At 39.7% G+C, this 25897-nt stretch overlaps 1 protein-coding gene across 5 annotated transcripts in view; it reads right to left on the bottom strand.

Annotated features, from left to right (window-relative positions):
• mast2 (microtubule associated serine/threonine kinase 2) overlaps positions 1-25897 on the bottom strand; it is a 456242-nt gene that overhangs the window by 401137 nt on the left and 29208 nt on the right. For all 5 annotated transcript variants that reach the window (XM_072273698.1, XM_072273699.1, XM_072273700.1 and 2 more), the window contains exon 3: positions 13844-13959. In XM_072273698.1, coding sequence (XP_072129799.1) covers positions 13844-13959 — 116 coding nt within the window. The remainder of the gene's footprint in view (positions 1-13843; positions 13960-25897) is intronic.

Here is a 25897-nt window from a genome sequence, read left to right as displayed (position 1 = left end):
CCTCGGACAACATCGGTGGCATGGAGAGGGGAGACTTGCAGCATGGGCAACTGCTGGTCTTCCATACAACCTTGTCCAGGCCTGCGCCCTGGAGAGTGAAGACTTTCCAGGCACAGATCCATGGTCTCACAAGACTAACGGATGCCTCTTCTTCAGACAGAATTTGCATGACAGTGCCTGTTTTAGGAGTCTGCGTGTCCAGGCATACGAACAATGCTGTCTGACAGGAGGAGGTGAGTGAGTGTAATTCATACCTCTGCACTGGGGAAAAAATGCTACGTAGCTCAACTATTCCTGCCACCCAGCCAGTGAGTCTTCTGAATTAACACAGACTGGGCTGGTGGTAGCTTGCCAGTGCTCTGATGGCCTGTAGTAAATCAACTCAGGAGGAAAGGATTATTTCTGTCTAGTTGACCAAAACTTTTGTAGCTGGATTAAACAGTTGATCAACAAATTCTCTTCTTTAGATGTCCAAAAGGATGAGTTGCTACATTGTGCCCATCATCAAAGAGAGGTAGCACCCAAAATAAGGAAAGTAGCTCATACTTTACAGAGCCCTGAATGGATCTTATTATTAGAGAACAGTGTTTTATGGTCGGTGCAGGTTGAAAGAGGCTTCTTTTGTAGAATTCTTAGTCTGATTCTCCTGCATGCTTTAGTGAACAATGACAATGCCAATAATTCTGAACTTGGCCTGGAAACCAAATGCATGTATAGGTGTCAGCTGCCCAATGCATTTCAATGTAAATGATGGATTTAGTTTTGGAATTTCCAATTCATCCTGTAAATTAGCTGAGACCTGCTCCAAGAATTACAAAATGGATTTAGTCCATATGGCTGTGCAAGGGCACAATATTCTCATTTGTGCTTTGACCCTATAGTAGCTCTTAACTCCATCAATCAAGGGGACTAAAGTACTTTGTATGCAAACTTCACTGCTGGCTGTGTTTATGCCCAAAGCATTACGCCATGCAAACCTCAAACTTATTCAATAACTCCACAGATGATCCACCCTCAGCTCAAATGACATCAAGGAAAGTTGTTATGCCTTCCCAATATTTTCTCAATCTATCAATGCTGTACTGTGCCTCAGACCAACATTTATAAAAGGGGCGAGAAGGAGGAAAGGAGGCAGGTAACTTATAGCATACTAAATAAGCTATGTCATCATGCTAAAGTAAGAACTACAGAAATATTCAACCTCTCACTGCTACGGTCGGAAGTTCCCACCTGCTTCCAGAAGTCAACAATTATACCGTGCCTAAAAAGAGTAGTGTGAGCTGCCTTAATGACTACTGCCTAGTAGCACTCACATATACAGTGATGAAATGCTTTGAGAGGTTGGTTATGGCTAGAATGAACTCCTGCCTCAGCAAAGATCTGGACACACTGCAATTTGCCTTTCACCACAATAGGTCTACGGCAGATGCAATCTTAATGGCTCTTCACATGGCCTTAGATCCTCTGGACAATACAAAGACCCATGTCAGGATGCTGTTCACTGACCACAGCTCAACGTTTAACACCATCATTCCCACAAGCCTGATCGATAAGTTATAGAACCTGGGCCTCTGTACCTCCCTCTACAATTGGATCCTAACTGGAAGACCACAATCTGTGCAGATTGGTGATAATATTTCCTCCTCACTGACAATCAACACTGACGCACCTCAGGGATCTGTGCTCAGCCCACTGCTCTACTGTCTCTATACCCATGACTGTGTGGCTAGGCTCAGCTCAAATACTATCCATAAATTTGCTGATGAATCAACCATTGCTGGTAGAATCGCAGATAGAGATGAGAGAGCATACAGGAGTGAAACATACCAGCTAGTTGAGTGGTGTCGGAGCAACAACTTTGCACTCAATGTCAGAAAGGCGAAACAGCAGACTGTGGACTTCAGGAAGGGTAAGACACGGGAACATGAACCAATCCTCAGAGGGATCAGAAGTAGAGAGTGAGCAATCTCAAGTTGCTGAGTGTCAACATCTCTGAGGATCTAACCTCGTCCCAACATATCAGAGCTATAAAGAAGGCAAGACGGCGGCTATATTTCATTAGGAGTTTGAAGAGATTTTGTCAACTACAACACTCAACAACTTCTATAGATATACTGTGGAGAGCACTCTGACAGGTTGCATCACTGTCTGGTGTGGGGGAAGGGCAGCCACTGCACAGGATCCTAAAGCTACAGAAAGTCATTTAGTTAGTCAACACATGTTGATGGTAATAAACCCGATTCTGATTCTGAATATCTCCACTCTTTTTAAGATGCTCCTTATATTTCCAGTGACTCAGTGCTCCTATGAATTGCCTTGGAATGTTGTCCTATATTAAATATGAAAAATAAATTTTCATGCAGTTTTTTAATTTTGTAATTGGTAGAAGAGAAAAATCCAAACTAATTATCATAAATTCCGGTGAAATCTATAAATTATCTAAGCTGATTTGCAGGGGGATGGGAACCAGAGTGCCAGAGCTGACAGTGTGGCTGGGGTGAAAATAAATGATATTGAAAGTTTAAGCAAATCCGCTGATAGAAAGGTTGTGAGTGGTGGTAAAAATCTTCTGAGGTGTATATATTTCAATGCTAGGAGTATTGCGGGGAAGGCGGATGAGTTGAGGGCATGGATTGACACGTGGAATTATGATGTTGTAGCAATTAGTGAAACTTGGCTACAGGAAGGACAGGACTGGCAGCTTAATATTCCAGGGTTCCGATGTTTCAGATGTGATCAAGACAGAGGAATGAAAGGTGGGGGAGTAGCATTGCTTGTTAGGGAAAATATTACAGCAGTGCTCAGGCAGGACAGATTAGAGGGCTTGTCTACTAAGTCCTTATGGGTGGAGCTGAGAAACAGGAAAGGTATGGCCACATTAGTGGGATTGTATTACAGACCACCCAATAGTCAACGAGACTTGGAAGAGCAAATCTGCAGAGAGATAGCAGACTACTGCAGGAAACGTAAAGTTGTGGTGGTAGGGGATTTTAATTTTCCATACATTGATTGGGACTCCCATACTGTTAGGGGTCTAGATGGTTTAGAGTTTGTAAAATGTGTTCAGGAAAGTTTTCTAAATCAGTATATAGAGGGACCAACTAGAGGGGATGCAATATTGGATCTCCTGTTAGGAAACGAATTAGGGCAAGTGACGGAAGTCTGTGTAGGGGAGCACTTTGGTTCCAGTGATCATAACGCCATTAGTTTCAATTTGATCATGGACAAGGATAGATCTGGTCCTAGGGTTGAGGTTCTGAACTGGAAGAAGGCCAAATTTGAAGAAATGAGAAAGGATCTAAAAAGCGTGGATTGGGACAGGTTGTTCTCTGGCAAAGATGTGATTGGTAGGTGGGAAGCCTTCAAAGGGGAAATTTTGAGAGTGCAGAGTTTGTATGTTCCTGTCAGGATTAAAGGCAAATTGAATAGGAATAAGGAACCTTGGTTCTCAAGGGATATTGCAACTCTGATAAAGAAGAAGAGGGAGTTGTATGAAATGTATAGGAAACGGGGGTAAATCAGGTGCTTGAAGAGTATAAGAAGTGCAAGAAAATACTTAAGAAAGAAATCAGGAGGGCAAAAAGAAGACATGAGGTTGCCTTGGCAGTCAAAGTGAAGGATAATCCAAAGAGCTTTTACAAGTATATTAAGAGCAAAAGGATTGTAAGGGATAAAATTGGTCCTCTTGAAGATCAGAGTGGTCAGCTTTGTGCGGAACCAAAGGAAATGGGGGAGATCTTAAATAGGTTTTTTGCGTCTGTATTTACTAAGGAAGCTGGCATGAAATCTATGGAATTGAGGGAATCAAGTAGTGAGACCATGGCAACTGTACAGATTGAAAAGGAGGAGGTGCTTGCTGTCTTGAGGAAAATTAAAGTGGATAAATCCCCGGGACCTGACAGGGTGTTCCCTCGGACCTTGAAGGAGACTAGTGTTGAAATTGCGGGAGCCTTGGCAGAAATATTTAAAATGTCGCTGTCTACGGGTGAAGTGCCGGAGGATTGGAGAGTGGCTCATGTTGTTCCGTTGTTTAAAAAAGGATCGAAAAGTAATCCGAGAAATTATAGGCCGGTGAGTTTAACGTCAGTAGTAGGTAAGTTATTGGAGGGAGTACTAAGAGACAGAATCTACAAGCATTTGGATAGACAGGGGCTTATTAGGGAGAGTCAACATGGCTTTGTGCGTGGTAGGTCATGTTTGACCAATCTGTTGGAGGTTTTCGAGGAGGTTACCAGGAAAGTGGATGAAGGGAAGGCAGTGGATATTGCCTTCAGTAAGGCCTTTGACAAGGTCCCGCATGGGAGGTTAGTTAGGAAAATTCAGTCGCTAGGTATACATGGAGAGGTGGTAAATTGGATTGGACATTGGCTCGATGGAAGAAGCCAGAGAGTGGTGGTAGAAAATTGCTTGTCTGAGTGGAGGCCTGTGACTAGTGGTGTGCCACAGGGATCAGTGCTGGGTCCATTGTTATTTGTCATCTATATCAATGATCTGGATGATAATGTGGTAAATTGGATCAGCAAGTTTGCTGATGATACAAAGATTGGAGGTGTAGTAGACAGTGAGGAAGATTTTCAGAGCCTATTCCCATTCTGACATGTCTATCCACGGCCTCCTCTACTGTAAAGATGAAGCCACATTCAGGTTGGAGGAACAACACCTTATATTCCGTCTGGGTAGCCTCCAACCTGATGGCATGAACATCGACTTCTCTAACTTCCACTAATGCCCCACCCCGCCCCTCGTTCCCCATCTGTTGCTTATTTTTATGCACACATTCTTTCTCTCACTCTCCTTTTTCTCCCTCTGTCCCTCTGACTATACCTCTTGCCCATCCTCTGGGTCCCCCCACCCGTCTTTCTTCCCAGACCTCCTGTCCCATAATCCTCTCGTATCCCTTTTGCCTATCACCTGTCCAGCTCTTGGCTCCATCCCTCCCCCTCCTGTCTTCTCCTATCATTTTGGATCTCCCCCTCCCCCTCCAACTTTCAAATCCCTTACTCACTCTTCCTTCAGTTAGTCCTGACGAAGGGTCTCGGCCTGAAACGTCGACTGCACCTCTTCCTACAGATGCTGCCTCAAACATTGTCACACAGCTTGCCTGCCATGAGGTCCCTGCATGCTGTCTCTACCTCTCCGAATCTCCTCAGAGACTGCAGAGTGCTGGAACACCTAAATGATCCCCAAATAGCAAATCATAGGATTCAACAGTTCTAGAATCACATCCATGACCAAAAAAAACGTAAAATACATAAAAGCTAAATATATGGGTTCATGAGACGTCGACTAAAGGATCGTTGTACACAGGCACCATTTTGACCGGATGCGCAAGTGAGCAGGGAGGAATGGACAAGGGAATCACAGAGGAAGCGATGTTGTTTTTATTCTTACAAGTGAATACCAAGCAAGTTCGAATTCTACAATGGATCACTAATTTGTTATTCCTAATTTGCAGGAAACGTTAGGCAAAAGAAAGCTGTCAGGAGTACAGCTTCAGTTAATAACAAAACCATTATTCATAGTTCATTGCTTTGTGACTGTAGACACATGCTTTGTTTCTAATCAGAATAGAATATCAGTAATGTTTTGATCAAATAGAGAGTAAGCCACCATGCTACATAAAGCAAAGAACAGTTACTGCTGCAAATCTCCAGTTAGGACAACCTGATGTGTGGCTACCAGATGATAGTAAAAAGGCATCTTCAACATGTTTACAAGATATCCTAATCATTTTGCTCTTCCACATCTCAGAGCAGTGCTGCACTTACATCTAGTGATGAAGTCAGTGGCTGATGAGGATTTAGTCTACTCCACAAGACAATGGTTCTTCTAGGGCAGATTCTGGTCATAAGACCCAAAGAAGGCTTAATACCTTCAGAAGTCATCACTGTAACTGTGACTCACAATTTTGCCCTCTTGGTCTCCCTCCACCTCTATTCATCTACGCAAGAATATGATGGAGCAACAGTCACCAGGTGGATATTGTCATAAATCCATAACTGAAGGTAGAGAGATCCATTATCTTTTGCTAATTTTTTTCTTTTCCCAAATGTGGTAATTCTATCTTAAATATCCCAAAATGACACATTCCCAGATAGTGCCATATCAAAAATCAGTGCTCCTTTCTCCTCAGCTTCTTTTAATTGTCTTTCCCACAATTTTTTTTAATAGTTTTCTTAAGCCTATGCAAGGTAACAACACAGAGCACTTACTTAACAGTTTCTTGCCATTGTCTATCAACCAAAACTTTGGCAAGTGACCCCTTGCATCTCTATCCAAGATATTTGTTGGCCATGAAAACTCCAATAATCTGCTGTAAGATAATTCAGAAGTACAAATTGTATGTCATCTACTTCTCCAAGTAACACTTGCCACGCTTCCTTTCTATTCACCAGGACTCATGGTTTCACAAATCCCTTTCCACGTATCAGGATCAGTGCAAATTTATTATAATGCTGTACCATAAAACATCTAAAAAAGTGAAACAAAAGTGTGAGTAGAAAAAACACACAATAATTCAGAAAATCTGCTAGCTAGTACCAAGATTAGTATTTCACTACATATGGACACTTCTTCCAATTACACCATTAATTAAGCAGATTCTTTGCTGTTTAATCCTACAACTGTTCGCACATTGTCCAGTTTACCCAAGGCATGTACCTATGTTTAACCTAAGAATTGCCTTTGCTTACTGCCAGAAAGTTATATTTTCTCATTTACTGTAGGAAACAACAAATCACCACTCCTGAGCACTTAAATCCAGATTCATTTTTTTCCTTTCAATGCAGCTTACTGATTTTTGTTTCTTGAATATTGACTCTCTACATGTGTCATAAGCTGCAAGTAACATAGACTCATCCATCTCCTGCTGTCACCATTTAATCAGATACCCAAAACCAAAGATGCTACCAGCTATGGCTGTTTTTGCGGGAGAAGAACTATGCAGTAGTCCATGTTATCTTACATTTTTAAACACTTGTAAGTGAGAACTCAGTGTATGAAGGGACATGACAGACTGCAGATGCAGGCATATGGAGCAAGGAACAAACTGCTGGCAGGATTCTGCATATCACGCAACATATGTAGGAGAAAAGGTATAGCCAATGTTTTAGGTCAAGACCCCACACATTCTGATGCAGTGATTTGACACAGAACTTCAAATATCCTTTTGCAGCTTGACATGCTGAGTTTCGACAGCAGTTTCGTTTAGTTCTTGGTTTACTAAAGTCTCTCAATTTGACACAGGCATTTATTTTTTCACAAAACAGGAATTCCTTCAGTGTGAAATCTAAAATACAAACCACCATATGGAGAAAATAATTCACACTTCAACTATGAATGACACTTGTCCAGGACTCAACGATGGAACTGCCGAAAGCAGAGTTCATATGTGCAAGTTTGAACCACATTCTATTAAGTGTCAATGTCAGAAGCACTACTTTCTGTTCACTGGTTTCTCATCCTTGCACTGCAAGACTGCTGCCACGTGCTGAAAACTGTATTTTAGAATTAGCCCTGCTTTGGTAATCAGTTGAAAATGTTTGCATATTTTTTTAAAGAAATGATATGCTTTCCATCATGAGAAATTTAAATTTGTCTGAGCTTGTTTGGTTAGCACAAAACAAAAACAATCTCCTTTGCCTCAGTTGACTTCGCTCTTTTATGTAAGATTATCATGCAAGTCTGGTCTTGCTTGTGAAAGTGCACTCAGGCATATTCTCAGTTACTAAGCCTGGCAACACTACCCCAGTACACCTACAATAAGCTTATCTTCATACAGCTCTCTATAATCTTGACGGTGTCTCACTTCACAGTGAAAGCCACTTGATGCTTCAAAGCATTCCATACTCATTTGACAAACCTATTAGCATTTAGAAAATAGGATTCTTTGAGCCCTTGTCATTAAATCACCCCGATATATTTTAAGATTGATAATCTTGTATTCAGGTTTGAAATAGCTATTGCTCATCATTTCTTTACCAGTCCTAAGACAGCAACCTCTGTTGAAAATTCGGGAAAGCAGCCAAACACGATAAGGCCAAATTTCATAAGCATTTTTCAAATTCTCAATTGCTTCAGGCAATTCAAAATGTCCTATAGAATATAACATAACTAATCATTGCCTTTTTTCTCCCATCATTCAAGAGCTCAAAGTTCAAAATAAATGTTATTATCAAAGTACATATATGACACCATACACAACCGAGATTAATTTTGCAATGGGCATACTCAGCAAATCTATAAAAAAGTAACCATAACAGGATCAATGAGAGATCAACTATAGTACAGAAGACAAAAAATTGTGCAAATGCAAACAAAAAGACTAATAAGTAATAAGAATATGAAATAACAAGATAAAGAGTCCTTTATGTGAGATCATTAGTTGTGGAAACATCTCACTGGATGGGCAAATCAGTGTAGTTAAACCCTTTGTTCAAGAGCCTGATGGTTGTGGGCTAGTAATTGCTCTTGAACCTGATGGTGCAAGTCCTCAAGCTTTGCACATTGTCCCTGATGGCAGCACTGGGAAAAGAGCATCACCTGAGTGGTGAGGATTTCTGATGGTGGATGCTGCTTTCCTATGACAGCATTTCATGTACATGTGCTCAATAGTTGGGAAGGCTTTACCCAGGATGTACTGGGCTGAATCCACTAGCTTTTGTAGGATTTTCCATTCCATACCAGGCCATGATGCAGCCAGTCAATACACTCTCCACTACACATCTACAGAAGTTTGTCAAAGTTTTAGATATCATGCCGAATCTCCAGATTCCTAAGGAAGTGGAAGTGCTGCCGTGCTTTCTTCATATTGCACTTACTTGGTGGGTCCAGGACAGATTCTCTGAAATAGTAACACCCAGGAATTTAAAGTTGCTAACCCTTTCCACTCTGATACTCCTATAAGGACTGGCTCATGGACTTCTGGTTTCCCTCTCCTGAAGTCTGCAATCAGTTCCTTGGACTTGCTGACACTGAATGAGAAGTGGTGTACCTGTGCTGATAGAGATGGAGGAGGAGATGTTTTTGCCAATACAACTAACTGGGGTCTACAAGTAAGAAATTCAAGATCCAATTGAACAAGGAGGTATTGAGGCCAAGGTCTTGGAGTTTATTGATTAGTTTTTAGGGGATGATGGTAACAAATGTTGAGCTGTAATCGATTAAGAGCATCCTGATGTATGCACCTTTGGTAAAGAGCCAATAAGATGGCACCTGCTTTGGACCTGTTGCTCCAGAAGGCAAATTGGAATGGATCTAAGTTGCCTCTCAGGCAGGAGCCGATATGTTTCTTTTCTTTTCAAATCTTTTTATTGTTATATACAGGAAAAATAACATGAGTACATCAAAGTAAAGACACTTACAATGCCTCAAAAAAAACATTATCTTAAAGATTGAGAAAAATTTTGTGATAACAAAAAAAACCTACTAAGCAGAAAAATGAGAAAAAAAAAGAACCCATTAGGTGTACAACCCTGGAGCCATGCGTCATACAAAAAGCTTCTAAAAATAAACATCAAACCGCCAGCAAGAAAAGAAAATATACTAAAAAAATTTACAGTTAGATCGTGGAAAAATTATACCAATAAACTCAAATGATAATAACGAGCAAATGAGCCCCATCCTTTCTCAAAATCAAATAAAGGTTCAAAGGTTCGACTTCTAATTTTCTCCAAACTAAGATATAGCATCACTTGAAAGAACCATTGTGACAAAGTGGGAGCTGATGTATCCTTAAACTTCAACAAAATGGACCTCATAGCTATCAATGTAACAAATGCAATAACATGTTGGTCAGACACAGAAATACCATGAATATTTTGAGGAACTATTCCAAAGAGCACAGTTAATTCATTAGGTTGTAAATTAATTTTAAGTGCTTTAGAAATTGTTGAGAAAACCGACTTCCAGAACTGTTCCAGTATAGAACAAGACCAAAACACATGTGTCAGTGTAGCTATCTCAGTTTTACATCCATCACAATGACTATCAACATTAGGAAAGATTTTAGAAAGTCTCTCTTTTGTCAAATGATAATGATGTACAATTTTAAATTGAATCAATGAATGGCTAGTACAAATTGAAGAAGAGTTAACCAACTTCAATATCCGCATCTAATCCTCCGTCATAAAAGTCAAATTAAGTTCCTTTTCCCAATCCTGTTTAATCTTAGATAAAGGACGCTTATCCCATTGCAATAATAAATTATAAATTCTTCCAATAGAACCCTTAAATCAAAGGATTCATACTCATAATATCTAACACGTCAGCCTCCAATATGTAAGGAAAATTACTTAAATATTTTTGTAAAAAATATCTAACTTGAAGGTATTGCAGAAAGTGTGAGTATGAAAGAGAATATTTATCAATTAATTGTTCAAAAGACATCAATCTATCTTTTTTAAATAAATCCAAAAAAGAATTAATACCTTTATTTTTCCGAAGTAAAAAAATTGGATCACTCAAAGAAGGCTTAAAAAAGGAATTTCGGTAAATTAAACTACAAAGTTTAAATTTTTTAAGTTTAAAAAAATTGCGGAACTGGAGCCAAATTTGTCAGGAATACTTAATCACAGGATATAGGTTTAAATTAACAACTTTACCTAATTGCATAGGTAAAAAAGCTCCCAATAACGAGGTTAAATAAAACTGTTTTACAAGATATGTTTCATCACCAGCCTCTCAAAACACTTCACTGTGGAAATACGTGCAACTAGGCAATTGTCATCGAGGCAGGTTACCACACTCTTCTAGGCCACTGGTATAATTGAACCCTGCTTGGAGCAGGTGGGTACCGCACACTGCCGAAGCAAGAGGTTAAAGATCTCAGTGAACACAGTTGGTCAGCAGTACATGGCCAGGTACCCTATCCAGTCCAGATATCTTCCTTGGATTCACCCTCTTGAAGGCTGCCCACATGTCAGCATCAGATACTGAGATCAAAGAATCATTGGGAGATGTGGGGGTTTATGATGGTTCCTCCATGTTACGATGGTCAAAGCAAGCATAAAGGCATTGACCTCATCTGGTAGCAAAGCCGTACTGTCTCCCATGTTGCTTGATTTAACCTCGTAGCCTCCCACAGCTATCAAACATCTCTCATTGATTCGAGTTTGGTCCAGAATCTCCAATTCACCCGTAAGGTGGCTCTCCAGAAATCACACCTGCACCTCTTGTAGCTTTCTTAGTCTCCAGACTTGAATGCCTTTGATCCGGCCCTCAGCAAATTTCAGATCTCATGGTTCATCCAGGGCTTCTGACTGCGGAGGACTGAATGATTTAGTGGGGACACACTTATCACAGCTACTTGGTGAACTAGCTTCTTATTTTGTTTTCCAAACCTTAACTCACACAACCAACAGTCAGAAATGCCAGTCAAAACTACTTTTGCTATCTGCTGGAAAGAACAATACCTTAAATGAAACAGAAGATCCTGAAAGTCTTGACAAGATGGAGGGGCTGTCTCTGCTTGTGCAGAAAATCTGGAACAAGTGAGCTATGTTTTGTAACTTCAAAAGATAAAAACTAATTGAAAGGAAAACAAGAGAGCCGGGAGTGCAAGTGTAACTTCATTTTCACTTTTAAGCAAGGCAATTGTACCTATCACGTGGTGGCAAATGCGATTTACGTACTTCTACAGATAACCCACATGGCATTATGCAAGTACAATGAATGCTTAATCAAACATAAAATTTACAATATTACTCACATATTACTAAAATATTAAATACACAGAGTAGTCAATATTTTAGAAATAAATGAGAGGTTGCCCATTTAAGACAGGTGATCATTCCTTTTCCCTCTTACAAATTGCTCAAATGTCTTTTGACTGGAAAGTGATACACAAGGGATTGGATGAAACAGCTGAACATTTAATGAACAACTTCATTATTTAAGACACATAATTGCTATTAAAAATAATTTTTAAACTGTAAATTATATCAACCAAGATTGATCATGTCTTCTGAAGCAAATGGAACTTCGAATAAGCTAAGTTGAACATGATGATCCATGCTTAACCATTTCAGAGGAAAACTGTGCTATTACTAAATTAATTTGAAATACAATTCTCTAAAATAAATTTAACTAAAACAATTTCATTCTAACATTTCATAATGAAAATTCACTCTCCAATCACTTTGAGGAATACATACTTCACATAGAAATTCTCCCAAAATATCGAGAGAAACACAGAATTGATACCAGAAAGATGTTCATTCTTTTTGATAAGAAATTGAACTTGATGGTTTGCAACAAAATCAGACTTCATTCACAATGAAAGGCTTAATGTCATAATCTTAATACAAATTGGAACATCTATTTAGAGATCAAGTAACATTTTCATTACAAATAATAAAAAGGATGCTTTGAAGGAATTTTGAGAGGAACTCCAAAGGTATTAAATAGTCAAAGTAACAAGTCCAACAACTTTATTATATAAAATCAGTTTTTCATTATCTTTCAGCATAGCTACTTATAACCACAAGGTGGCAGCTTTATTTCATTTTTCAATATCTCATGACAAAAATTACATAAAGAACAGAATTGATATGTAAATAACATGTGCTCTTGTGGGGTAAAAACTTGAACTAGAAATATTAGCCAGTCATTCAGATGGGCTGAAACTTTTTGCCAAAGATTTTTGTCAAGGATTGTTGTTGCTTCATCAAACAACAGCAGAAGCAATGTCTATGAATATATTTTTAAACAGAGATAGTTACTTGATAAGGGGATGAGGGTTATTACATGAATCTGCTTTGCCATACATTAAACAGCATAGCAGGTATGAAGGGCTGAGCGGCCTACTCTTGCTCCTAATTCACACGTAGGAAGCCTATAAGAATTCCTAAAAATGCAGGACCCAAATACAGTTGTTAAGAGGCTCTTTTCAAAGCATACAAAGAGAACTCATTATGTTTCAAACATACAGCATGTCTATGGTAAGTCCATTTTCCATTCAGCAAACATTAGCAGATCTTAAGGCAGGAAGAAATATACTGAATATGCCACGGCCTTTCAATTCAGTGTTAATGTCACCATTCTCTCTTTCATTTTGGGTCTACTTGTATGACCAAGAGCTAGTCATCAAAATGAAACAACTGCCACCACAATCAAGTCAGATATCTTGATTCAGAGTTCTCTAACCTCGGGCAGTTTTACATTTAACTCACCATGATGAAATAATCTGCCAATCTGAAGCAAAGGCCCAGCAAAAGTTACCAGTACAACTTTCAAAAAAGTGAAAGTATTAACATTTAACAGATGTGCAACTATTTTTAAATAAATCAATATTATAAATACAGTCAATGAATTACAACATCAATGAAATTGTAAAATTTCAATTTTTGGTAACTAATGGATCCTGGTCAATTTAGTTATTTACCTGAGCAGTACAAGTTGCTCAGCAAAGAAACTTGTGTTCATGAATCACATTGCTTTTTCTTCTGCTTTGAAGTCTTTTTTTTTTTTGTTCATTCAGCTGTGGCTGAATTTTTCAGTTCACAATCTTTAAATAGTTTTCTCTAAAACAGCTGTGCACACGCTCATGACTTTGGACAACAAAAAAATATTATAACAGACTGCATTAAGTTAAATCATGCAGGTGAAAATATCAAAAAGTTCCACTCTAAATGTTCGAAAATGCACTTAAATTCTGTTGATGAATTTTTTTCTAATACTAGTGGTTAGAAAATAAGATTAAAAGCGAAGTAGACAACTTGAAGAAAACAATCATTACATACTTAAGAGGTATAACCTAACACAGAAATTATTTTCATACTTAAGAGGTATAACCTAACACAGAAATTATTTTCAATGATGCCCTCAAAATGTATTATTGACCTACCATGCCAGCAGTTAGAGAAGGAGCTGACTGCCCGAATGCCTGATTCCGCATTCGCACCAAATTGGAGGATTCTGCTGACACTCGACACGTGGATGGCCCATACAGCAAATGTTTACCTGGTTTAAAAAAATACAAAACTTAGTGCAAAAGAACAGCAAACATAAGGAGATTAAAGTATTTAATTTCATAGTTAGTTCTTTGTAGTGTTTAAAACAGACAAAAATGGCTCTACTTTATAATCTTGTCATGAAATGACTTGCGCTTTCTAGTTTCATCTCTTTTTTTGCCAACTCCCATTTTGTCACAACTGCTTTAATGACTAAACTCCATACATTTGTGACCAGATTCCAAATTTTCCAATCTATTTCCTTGCTGTATACAAATTATTGGTTTATTCCCCAATGAACACAATGACACTTAAATCAGAATCTTGTAACTACTTGTTTTATTTTAAATGTTTTTGACATAAACTAGTTGGATGGAAATTTGCATTAGAAATATACAGTAGTGATTTTGAAAGCTGTTATTTCATGCAGAAGAGAAGCAAAGTAAAAGAGACATGGTCAGCAGTGGAAAGGAGAACAAGATAAAATTGGAAACCAAAAGAATACTGTCACACGAGCTGATCATCGTTTCCACTATCTATCCTTAGTTACCAATTTTTTAAAAATTCAACCTAACCTCAGCTTTTTTGACTGGAAAGACTTAAACATGAGGTAACTGATGTGTCTTTTGTGGCTGGAATCTTACCCTTAATTTTAAAGATAAAGAAACATTCTTCGTAAATTGATAAGAGGAGAATGAATTACATTCTTCTTTCTTTCTGTATTATACACTCTATATCAAATTTATACCGTGTGTGATTCTGATATTGTTTATTTTACCTTCTGTATGTACTGTTACTGACATATATATCAGAGATATTCTCCTCTTGTTTGTATACCCACTTTTTTTTTAAAATCAATAAAAAGACTGAAAAAAGAAAGAAAAGAAACAAAATCTTAAAGCAGAGGGCTGAATTAAGAGAGAGTACTTGAACTGCTCTGAAAATACAAATTAAATTCTGGTGCAAAATAATCAATAGATTTGAAACAATGCAAACCCCAGGATTCCCCCCGCAAAAAAAATGAAACAGTCTTAGCAAGAAGTGATATAGAATCAGAAGATGTAGAACCCTTGTCGGTAGAGTTAACGAACTGTGAGGGTAAAAGGACCCTGCTGGGAATTACATACAGCCTCCAAATAGTAGCCAGGACGTGGAGTACAATTGAATTGAATTGATTTTATTACTTACATCCTTCATATACATGAGTAAAAAAAATCTTTATATTACGTCTCCATCTAAATGTGTAATTTATAGCAATTTATAATAAATAGTATGTACAACAGGGTAGTTAATACAACATAAAAATACAGTTGTGTCAGCATGAGTTAATCAGTCTGATGGCCTGGTGGAAGAAGCTATCCCAGAGCCTGTTGGTCCTGGCTTTTATGCTGAGGTACCGTTTCCCAGATGGTAGCAACTATAACAGTTTGTGGTTGAGGTGACTCGGATCCCCAAAGACCCTTCAGGCCCTTTTTACACACCTGTCTTTGTAAATGTCCTGAATAGTGGGAAGTTCATATCTACAGATATTCTAGGCTGTCCGCATCACTCTCTGTGGAGTCTTGTGATTGAGGAAAGTACAGTTCCCACACCAGGCAGTGATGCAGCCAGTCAGGATGCTCTCAGCTGTGCCCCTGTAGAAAGTTCTTAGGATTTGGGGGCCCATACCAAACTTCTTCAAACATCTGAGGTGAAAAAGGCACTGTTATGCCTTTTTCACCAAACAACCGGTATGTACAGACCACGTGAGATCCTCGGTGATATGTATACCAAGGAACTTAAAGCTGTTCACCCTCTCAACCCCAGATCCATTGACATCAATAGGGGCTAGCCTGTCCCCATTCCTCCTGTAGTCCACAACCTGCTCCTTTCTTTTTGGACATTGAGGGAGAGGTTTTCTTGACACCACTGCCTCAGGGTGGTGACTTCTTCCCTGTAGGCTGCCTCATTACTATTTGAGATTAGGCCAATCAATGTAGTGTTGTCAGCAAATTTAATTAGCAGATTGGAGCTGTGGGTGGCAACACAGTCATGGCTATACAGAGAGTAAAGGAGGTGGCTTAGGACACAGCCCTGAGGGGCACCTGTGTTGAGGGTCAGAGAGGCAGAGGTGAGGGAGCTCACTCGTATCACCTGCCGGCAATCTGACAGGAAGTCCAGGATCCAGCTACACAAGATAGGATGAAGGCCGAGGTCCCTGAACTTCTTGTCAAGCCTGGATGGAATTATGGTGTTAAATGCTGAACTGTGGTCCAAGAACAGCATTCTCACATAAGTGTCCTTCTTCTCCAGGTGTGTAAGGATGGTGTGTAGAGCTTGTGGCTATTGTGTCATCTGTCGATCGGTTGTGTCGGCAGGCGAACAGTCGGGGGTCCAACGTGGGTAGTAGCAAATTATAATGGGAGATAAAAAAGAAACACAAGAAGAGCGAGCAATGTTACAGTTTTCATGAGAGTCTTCAACATGCAGTAAACTGGGAAAATCAAGTTGGTGCTGGATTCCAAAAGATCTTTATAGAATGTCTACAATATGGATTTTCACAGCAACTTGTGGTTAAACCCACTAAGGAAAAGTCGATCTGGATTTGTTATGTAATGAACCAGATTTGGTTCAGGAGCTTAAAGTAAAAGACCATTAGGAGACAGTGATTATAATATGAAATAACTTACCCTGCAGTCTGAGAGGAAGAAGCTAAAAGTCAGATGCATTGGCATTACAGTTGAATAAAGGTAGCCACAGAGGCACGAGAGGGGAGCTGGCCAAAGCCAATTGGAAAGGGACCCTAGCAGGAATGAAGGTAGAGCAGCAATGGCTGAAGCTTCTGGAGTAGATAAGAAGCCATGGGATTGGTTCATCCCATATAAGGAGCAGCATTCAAAAGGAAAGATGAAGCAACAAGAGAAGTCAAAGATAGCATAAAAGCAAAAGAGAGGGCATACAATAAATCTAGAGAATTGGGAAGCTTTTAAAAACCAACAGAAGGCAAATAAGGAAGTAATATGAAAAGAAAAGATGAAATATGAAGGTAAGCAAGCTAATATATACTATATAAACAGTAAAAGAGAGGCAAATGTTGCCACTGGACAGTTGGGGGAGGGGGAGAAGTGAGTGTAGTCTCCATTGCTGAAGGGAAGTGCTTGGCCGGCTGAAAGGTCTGAAGATGGATAAGTCACCTGGAGTGGACAGACAACACCTGCAGTTTTGAAACAAGTAGCTGAAGAGATTGTAGAGGCATTAGTAGTGATCTTTCAAGAATCACTAGAGTCTGGAATTGTTCCAGAGGACTGGAAAATCACTAATGTCACTCAAATCTTTAAGAGAGGAAGGCAAAAGACAGGAAATTTTCAGCTGGTTAGCCTGACTTCAGTGTTTGGGAAGATACTGAAGTCCTTCAAAGATGAGGTTTTGGGTAATCACATAATAAAATAGACCAAAATGAGCATCGTTTCCTTAAGGGGAGATTTGACTGACAGATCTGTTGGAATTCCTTGAGAAAGTAACAAGCAGGATAGGGAAAATGTCAGTGGATTGTGTTTACTTAATTTTCAAAAGGCATTGTCCTCGTTGTCCACAGGAATGGTACCGGAGGATTGGAAGGATGCGAATGTTGTCCCCTTGTTCAAAAAAGGTACTAGGGATAGTCCGGGTAATTTTAAACCAGTGAGCTTTACGTCTGTGGTGGGAAAGCTGTTGGAAAAGATTCTTAGAGATAGGATCTATGGGCATTTAGAGAAGCATGGTCTGATCAGGGACAGTCAGCATGGCTTTGTGAAGGGCAGACTATGTCTAACAAGACTGATGGAGCTCTTTGAGGAGGTGACCAAGCATATAGATGAGGGTAGTTCAGTGGATGTGATCTGTATGAATTTTGGTAAGGTATTTGACAAGGTTCCACACGGTAGGCTTATTCAGAAAGTCAGAAGGCATGGGGTCCAGGGAAGCTTGGCCAGGTGGATTCAGAATTAGCTTGTCTGCAGAAAGCAGAGGGTCGTGGTGGAGGGAGTACATTCAGATTGGAGGGTTGTGACTAGTGGTGTCCCACAAGGATCGGTTCTGAGACCTCTACTTTTCGTGATGTTTATTAATGACTCTGATGTGGGGGTAGAAGGGTGGGTTGGCAAGTTTACAGATGACACAAAGGTTGGTGGTATTGTAGATAGTGTAGAGGATTGTCGCAGATTGCAGAGAGACATTGATAAGATGCAGAAGTGGGCTGAGAAGTGGCAGATGGAGTTCAACCCGGAGAAGTGTGAGGTGGTACACTTTGGAAGGACAAACTCCAAGACAGAGTACAAAGTAAATGGCAGGGTACTTGGTAGTGTGGAGGAGCAGAGGGATCTGGGGGTACCTGTCCACAGATCCCTGAAAGTTGCCTCACAGGTAGATAGGGTAGTTAAGAAAGCTTATGGATTGTTAGCTTTCATAAGTCGAGGGATAGAGTTTAAGAGTTGCAGGTAATGATGCAGCTCTATAAAACTCTGGTTAGGCTGCACTTGGAGTACTGTATCCAGTTCTGGTCGCCTCACTGTAGGAAGAATGTGGAAGCATTGGAAAGGGTACAGAGGAGATTTACCAGGATGCTGCCTGGTTTAGAGAGTGTGCATTATGATCAGAGATTAAGGGAGCTAGGGCTTTACTCTTTGGAGAGGAGGAGGATGAGTGGCGACATGATAGAGGTGTACAAGATAATAAGAGGAATAGATAGAGTGGATAGCCAGCACCTCTTCCCCAGAGCACCACTGCTCAATACAAGAGGACATGGCTTTAAGGTAAGGGGTGGGAAGTTCAAGGGGGATATTACAGGAAGGTTTTTTACTCAGAGAGTGGTTGGTGCGTGGAATGCACTGCCTAAGTCAGTGGTGGAGGCAGATACACTAGTGAAATTTAATAGACTACTAGACAGGTACATGGAGGAATTTAAGGTGGGGGGGTTATATGGGAGGCGGGGTTTAAGGGTCAGCACATTGTGGGCCGAAGGGCCTGTACTGTGCTGTACTGTTCTATGTTCATTTAACAAGGTGCCACACACGAGGCTGCTAGACAAAGCAAAAGCTCATTGTATTACAGGAAAGATTCCAGCATGGATAAAAGATTGGCTGACTGGCTGAACACAAAGTGTGGAAATAAAGGAGGACTTTTCTGGTTGGCTATTGGTAACCAGTTGTGTTCCCCGGAGGACACTGTTGGATCTACTAATTTTTAAGTTTTATGTTTATGATCTTAATGACAGATTTGATTTGTGGCCAAATTCGCAGATGCTACAAAGATGGGTGCAGCGGCAATTGGGGAAGCAGGGAGTCTGCCGAAGAGAATGGATAGATTTGGAGAGTAAGCAAAGAAGTGGTAGATGGAGTACAGCCTACTAAAGCACTTGGGTAGAAAGAATGAAAGCATAGACTAATTTCTCAATGAGGAGAGAATTCAAAAATCAGCTTCACAGGGACTTAGAAGTCCTTGTGCAGGATTCGCTAAAGGTTAACTTCCAGGTTGAATCAGTACTATGCAAGTCATATGCAATGTTAGCATTCACTTTGAGAGGACAAGAATATAAAAACAGGGATGTAATGCTGAGGCTTTATAAGGCTTTAGTCAGATCACTTCTTCTATTCCTCACTCTAACCCCTTCCCTCCCCAAGTCCCCTCCTCCTTCCTTTTCTCCGATGGTCGACTCTCCTCTCCTATCAGATTCTTTCCTTTCTGGCCCTTCACTTTTCCCAACCCCTTGGCTTCACCTATCAGCTTCAAGCTATTCTCCTTCCCCTCTCCCCCACCTTTTTCTTCTGTCATCTTGCCCCTTCCTTTCCAGTCCTGAAGAAGAGTCTCACCCAAAACGTCAACTGATTATTCATTTCCATCAATAGTGCATGACCTGCTGAGTTCCTCCAGCATCTTATTTGTGTATTGCTTTGGATTTTCAGCATCTTCAGAATTTCTCATGTTTATTACTCAAATCATGTTTGGAGTACAATGAGCAGTTTTGGGGCCCACATCGAAGGAACAATGTGCTAGCACTGGAGAAGATTCAGAGGAGGTTTATAAGAATGACCCCAGGGTTAAAAAGGGTTACCATGTGAGGAGCACCTGTTAGCTCTCAGCCTGTACTCCCTGGAGTTGAGAAGAATGACGGAGGATTTCATTGAAATTATCAAATATTGAAAGGCCCAGCAAGTAGACATGGAGGGCATGCTTCCTATAATGAGGGAGTCCAGAACCGGAGGGTACAATCTTAGAATTCAAGGACATCCCTCAAGAACAGGGATGAGGAGGAATTTCCAGAGGATGGTGAATCTGTGGAAATTATTACCAAAGACACAATCAGGGCAAAGCCATTGTGTATATTCAAAATGGAACTGATAGGTTCTTGATTAGTATGGTTGTCAAAAAGGTTATGGGTAAAAGGCAAGAGAATGTGATTGAGAGGGAATAATAAATCAGGCATGATCAAATGCTGGAGTAGACTCAATGGGCTGAATGACACACATATACACACACATTAAATAGTTAAATTAAAAACAATGCAAAAAGAAAAAATAAAAACAGTGAGGTAGTGTTCATGGGTTCAATGTCCATTTTGGAATCAGATGGAAGAGGGGAAGAAGCTGTTCTTGAATCACTGAGTGTGTGCCTTTTTGCTTCTGTACCTCCTTCCTGACAGAAACAATGAGAAGAGGGCATGTCCTAGGTGATGACGATCCTTAATAATGGACGCCACTTTTCTGAGGCACTGTTCCTTGAAGATGCCTTGGATACTGCAGAGATGAGTACCTATGATGGAGCTGACTAATTTTACATCTTTCTGTAGTTTCTTTTGATCCTGTGCAGTAGCCAGCAACCCCCTCCCCCGCCCCACTCCACTCCCATGACAGACAGTGATGTAGCCTGTCAGAATGCTCTCCACGGTATATCTGTAGAAGTTTGAGTGTTTTGGATAACAAACCAAATCTCTTCAAACACCTAACGAAATATAGCCACTGTCTTGACTTCTTAAAATATACATCGAGATGTTGGGACCACATTAGATCCTCAGAGATTTTGACACCCAGGAACTTATGGATTTATACTGATACATTCTATAAATGGAAAAAATTAAATAAAATTGGTTTAATTATGTAAAAAATTATTTCAGTCATCAATTGCTTCACAATAGATAACAAACAGGGGTTTTTAATACTTGTGAATCAGATGCAAATTCCCCAAATTCAATAATAAATTTAATATAGACTACTGGCAAACCGAGCTACAGAAACACATGTTCAGAGTCTGGGCGATGCAAGTTCTTGAAAGTTTGGAAAAGGATAACGTGGAAAGGATGATGCCTTTTCTGGGAAAATCAAGAACTTGGGGTCAGACCTTAAGAATAAAAGAGTCACCCATGCAAGACAAAGAAGAGTCTTTTTTTTTGCCCTTCACAGGGTCCAGAAGCCTTGAAGGCAGAAAAGATTTATATTCGATAAGCAAAAGCATTAAAAGTTACTAACAGGACACAAGAAAGTGGAATTAACATTATAATTAGATTAGATAAGATTATTTTTAATGGCAGAGTAGGTTTGAGGGGCTGTGTGGTCAATTCCTGTTTATAATGTGTTCATCTAACGCAAGCATGATTCGAGAAAACATCCACAATAAAAATACAGTTAATAAAGCTCCAAGATCTAAACCCTAATACCAACTAGATCCCCAATATCCTCACTTGCAGACCTCAGTCAATTTGGATTGGCAATCGCATCTCCTCCATCACCATCAACACAGGTGCATCACAAGGCTATGTGCTTAGTCCCCAGCTCTACTCGTTTTTAAATAGCATTAGTTCCATGGATTTTTGTCAAAAAAGCAGTGATTTTTTGTCACTTATAGTTGGCAAGAAATAAACAGCAAGACAATTCAGAACTGTTCTGCTTACTGCGATTTCAAACATTCATGGTTGGAGATACCAGAAACAGCCAGGAGTGAAAATGAAACAATTTTGCTACTGCAACAAGTTAGAAACTACAAAGAATTTGAAGGTATTGACAATCATCTCGAATGTTTACAATGAAAATGAAGATTTGGAGGACGTAATCACTGAAAGCATTGTATGAAGGCAGTCCATTATCTGCAGTAGGTGTCTGTGCAGATTTTTTTCCCCCATTTACAATCAAAAGAACATAACAGCATACACTGGATGAATTCCTCTATCGATAACTATATGGAACTAATACAGCTTTATAGTACTGTAGAGGTATTGGTAGTTCTCCAATTTGTTCTGCATTCCATTAAAATACATATACTTTTACTTAGCTAAATGGCAATTTGTCTTTTTTATACCTTTTTAACTATTTCCATTAAACTTGGGCTATTTGGGGCATCCACTAAATTGGACCAAAATGTACTGGTCCCGATGTGTCCCAATTAACCAGAATCCACTGTATTTTATCGCTCAATATAGATGGCACAGTAGTATGCCTGGTAGAGCAAGGATCCTGATTTTCACTGTTGCCCAAGTGGATTTTGCATATTGTCCCTTGACCAATTGAGTTTTGTCCAATCTCTTCAAGAGCAGATGCTGGAAATCCAAAGCAACACATATGAAATGCTGGAGGTCAAGCAGCATCCATGGAAATAAATAAACAGTTGACATTGTGGGCTGAGACCTTTCCTCAAAACTGAGAAGGAAGGGGAAAGACGCCAGAATAAAAAAGTGGGGGCAGGGGAAGGAGGTGAGCTGGAAGGGATAGGTGAAGCCAAGAGGGCGGGAAAAGTAAAGGGCTAGAGAGGAAGGAATCTGGTAGGAAAGGAGAGTGGACCATAAGAGAAATGGAAGGGGGGACTCAGGGGGGAGTGATTAGCAGGTGAGAAATGAAAGGGCAAAAGGAATAGAGGAAGGGAGGGGGGAATTTTTTATTTAAACTGGATGTAAAAATTGATATTCATGCCATCATGTTGGAGGCTACCCAGCTGGAATATAAAGTGTTGCTCCTCCACCCTGAGTGTGGCCTCATCTTGGCACATGTCGACATGGCTCAACATGTTGGAATGGGAATTGCAATTAAAATGTTTGGCCACTGGGAAGTTCCACTTATGATGGATGGAGTGGAGGTCAGGTTGACATTATTAATTGCCTTGAGAATGTGGGTCAGTGGAAGAGTCTGGGGGTGGTTGGTAAGAATATGGGAATTACATTGGATTAATGCAAATATGGGTCTGATAATCAGCATATCCTCAGGAGGCTGAATAGCCATTTCAAGGAAGCAAACAAACTAATGACAAAGAAATCAAAGACATTCTGCTGGATAATGAGATCTGTTTGGTCAAAACTTCGAACTCTCACCAACTGCACCACTACCAAATCTTTCTAACCCTCTTTATAGTATGACTAGAAACAAATTGGAGTACAAGTAGGATACAAAAAATCCAATGAAATGGTGTTATGACAACACTTCTCTTAATGTCAGCAAGTCAAGGGAGCAGATTATTTGGGGGGGGGGGGGTCATACATGTTCCTATTTATATCAACAGTGCTAAGGTTTGAGAGATTCACATTCCGAGAAGTGAACATCACTGTTGTGGTCCAACCACGTAAATGTCAACAGCACCTCGACTTCCTCAGGAAGCTAAATTTTTTTTTTAAATTGCCGTGACCCTTTTGACACTTATCAACTTTTATCAAAGTGCTAGAGAAGCATCTAATCTGGATGCACGACGACTTGGTTTGGCAACTCATTTCCCCATAAATGCACGAAATGGCAGAGGGTTACAGTGATGCTAGAAAGTTTGTGATCTCTATAGAATTTTCTCTATTTCTGCATAAATATGACCCAAAACATATCACATCTTCATACATGCCCTAAAGTTAGATAAATAGAACCAAATTAAATAAATAACACAAAAAATATTATACTTGGTCATTTATTTATTGAGGAAAATGATCCAATATTACATCTATTTGTTGGAAAAAGTATATGAACCTCTGGGGTAATGTCTTCTACAAAAGCTATTTGGAGTCAGGTTTTCCAACAATGACATGAGATTTGAGGTGTGGTTGTAGAGGTGCCCTGCCCTATAAAAAAGACGCAGAGTCAAGTTACTGACAGAGCCTGCTCTTCTCAAGAAAGATCTGTTATGTGCCCCATACCTCGATCTAAACAGCTTTCAGAGAACCTTAGAAGAATTGTAGAGATGCATGAAGCTGGAAAATGTCACAAAATCATTTACAAAGACCTGAGTATTCATCAGTCCACGTTAAGAGAAATTGTCTACAAATGGAGGAAACTCAGTACTGTTGCTTTTCTCCCTAGGAATGGGCATCCTGCAAAGATCTCACCAAGAACATAGCTTGCAATGCTGAAGGCGATGTAAAAGAACCCAACAGTAACAGCAAAAGATCTGCAGAGATCTCCAGAACTTTCTGAAGTCTCTGTTCACTATAAGAAAAACATTGAACAAGAATGGTGTTCATGGAATGACACCATGGAGGAAACCACTACTCTCCAAAAAAAAAATTGCTGCACAGCTCAAGTTTGCAAAAGACCACTTATACATTACATAATGCTTCTGAGACAATCTTCTGTGGACAGATGAGACAACAGTTGAACTTTTTGGAAGAAATGCACATTGCTATGATTGGAGGAAAAAGGGCACTGCACACCAACACCAAAACCTCACCCTAACTGTGAAGCACGTTGGAAAGAGCATCATCGTTTGGGGCTGCTTTGCAACTGTTGGGGGAACAATGAATTCAAAATTGTATCAAGACATCTTACAGGAGAATGTCAAGGTAGCAATCCATCACCTGAAGCTTAATAGAGGTTGGATAATGCAACAAGACAATGATCCGAAAGAGAGTAAAGCAATAACAGAATTAAAATGAAGAAAATTCATGTTTTGGAATGGTCAAGTCCAAGTCCTGACCTTAATCCCTATAGAAATGTTGTGGAAAGAAGTTCATGCAAGGAAGCCCAACAGCATCCCAGAGTTGAAGAAGTTTTGTAAGGAGGAATGGCCTAAAATTCCTCCAAGCCAATGTACAGGACTGATCAAGATACCAGAAACATTTGGTTGAAATATTGCTGTACAAGGTGGTCACGCCAGTTACTGAAAGCAAAGATTCACATACTTTTTCCAAGAAATACTTCACTTTTCTCAATAAATAAACTAATATTATGTTTTTTTTCCCTGTTATTTATTTAATTGGGTTCTCTTTATCTAGTTTTAGGACCAGATGACCTTCAAGTATACTGTGCCCATCTGGGGTGAGCTGCATAAAGACATGTCGGAGATTTCAGGATCTTCTCTCAATCCAAATTCCAGATTGGGTAACAAATCCATCCTTGAGCACTTGTAATGAGGAATTAACAAAAAGGATGGAGGAAGAACTGATTTCACTACAAAACAACTTCGAGCTGAAGTGGAGGTTCAAAAAAAATCACCAAGACTTTTGGTCGCAGAAAGAAATCTCTAAATACTATTCTGCACTGTGGATAAAGGTCAAGATATTCTTTATTGCCCTTCCAACATTCTATTTTGCGGAGCGCAACTTCAGTAGCGGTCTTCCAACATCTCTCAAAGCAACAGAACAGAGTTCAAGTTACTGTATGTAGGGATCTGAGACTCCTTCTGACTGGCATTCAACCTGACGTTGAGAAGCTGATATCAATGCACCAAGCCTATCCATCACATTGAAAGGTGAGAGAGCAAAGTAGTGAAGAGTTGCACTCCTAGTGTACGCCTTAAGATTGTTGAGAAAACTATTTTTACTATAATTAAAGAAATAATTTATTTGCACTTTAAATAGATCTGAATAATTTTTGGATTTATTTGTCACTGCTTTGATTTTGTAGTTCTGACTTTCTTTCACTATGTATCATAAATCAAAATTCTTTATAGACTTTTAAGTAATGGCCAGAAAGAGAGATGAGTGTGTTGGGGATGTGGTCTGGGAGCCAAGGAGTCAGTAACCTAAAAAATGTTTG

The sequence above is a fragment of the Mobula birostris genome, chromosome 12 (assembly GCF_030028105.1).
Source record: "Mobula birostris isolate sMobBir1 chromosome 12, sMobBir1.hap1, whole genome shotgun sequence".
NCBI classification, from domain to species: Eukaryota; Metazoa; Chordata; class Chondrichthyes; order Myliobatiformes; family Myliobatidae; genus Mobula; species Mobula birostris.
Note: the sequence above shows the minus strand (reverse complement) of the source record. Positions and strands in the feature narration are given on the sequence as shown.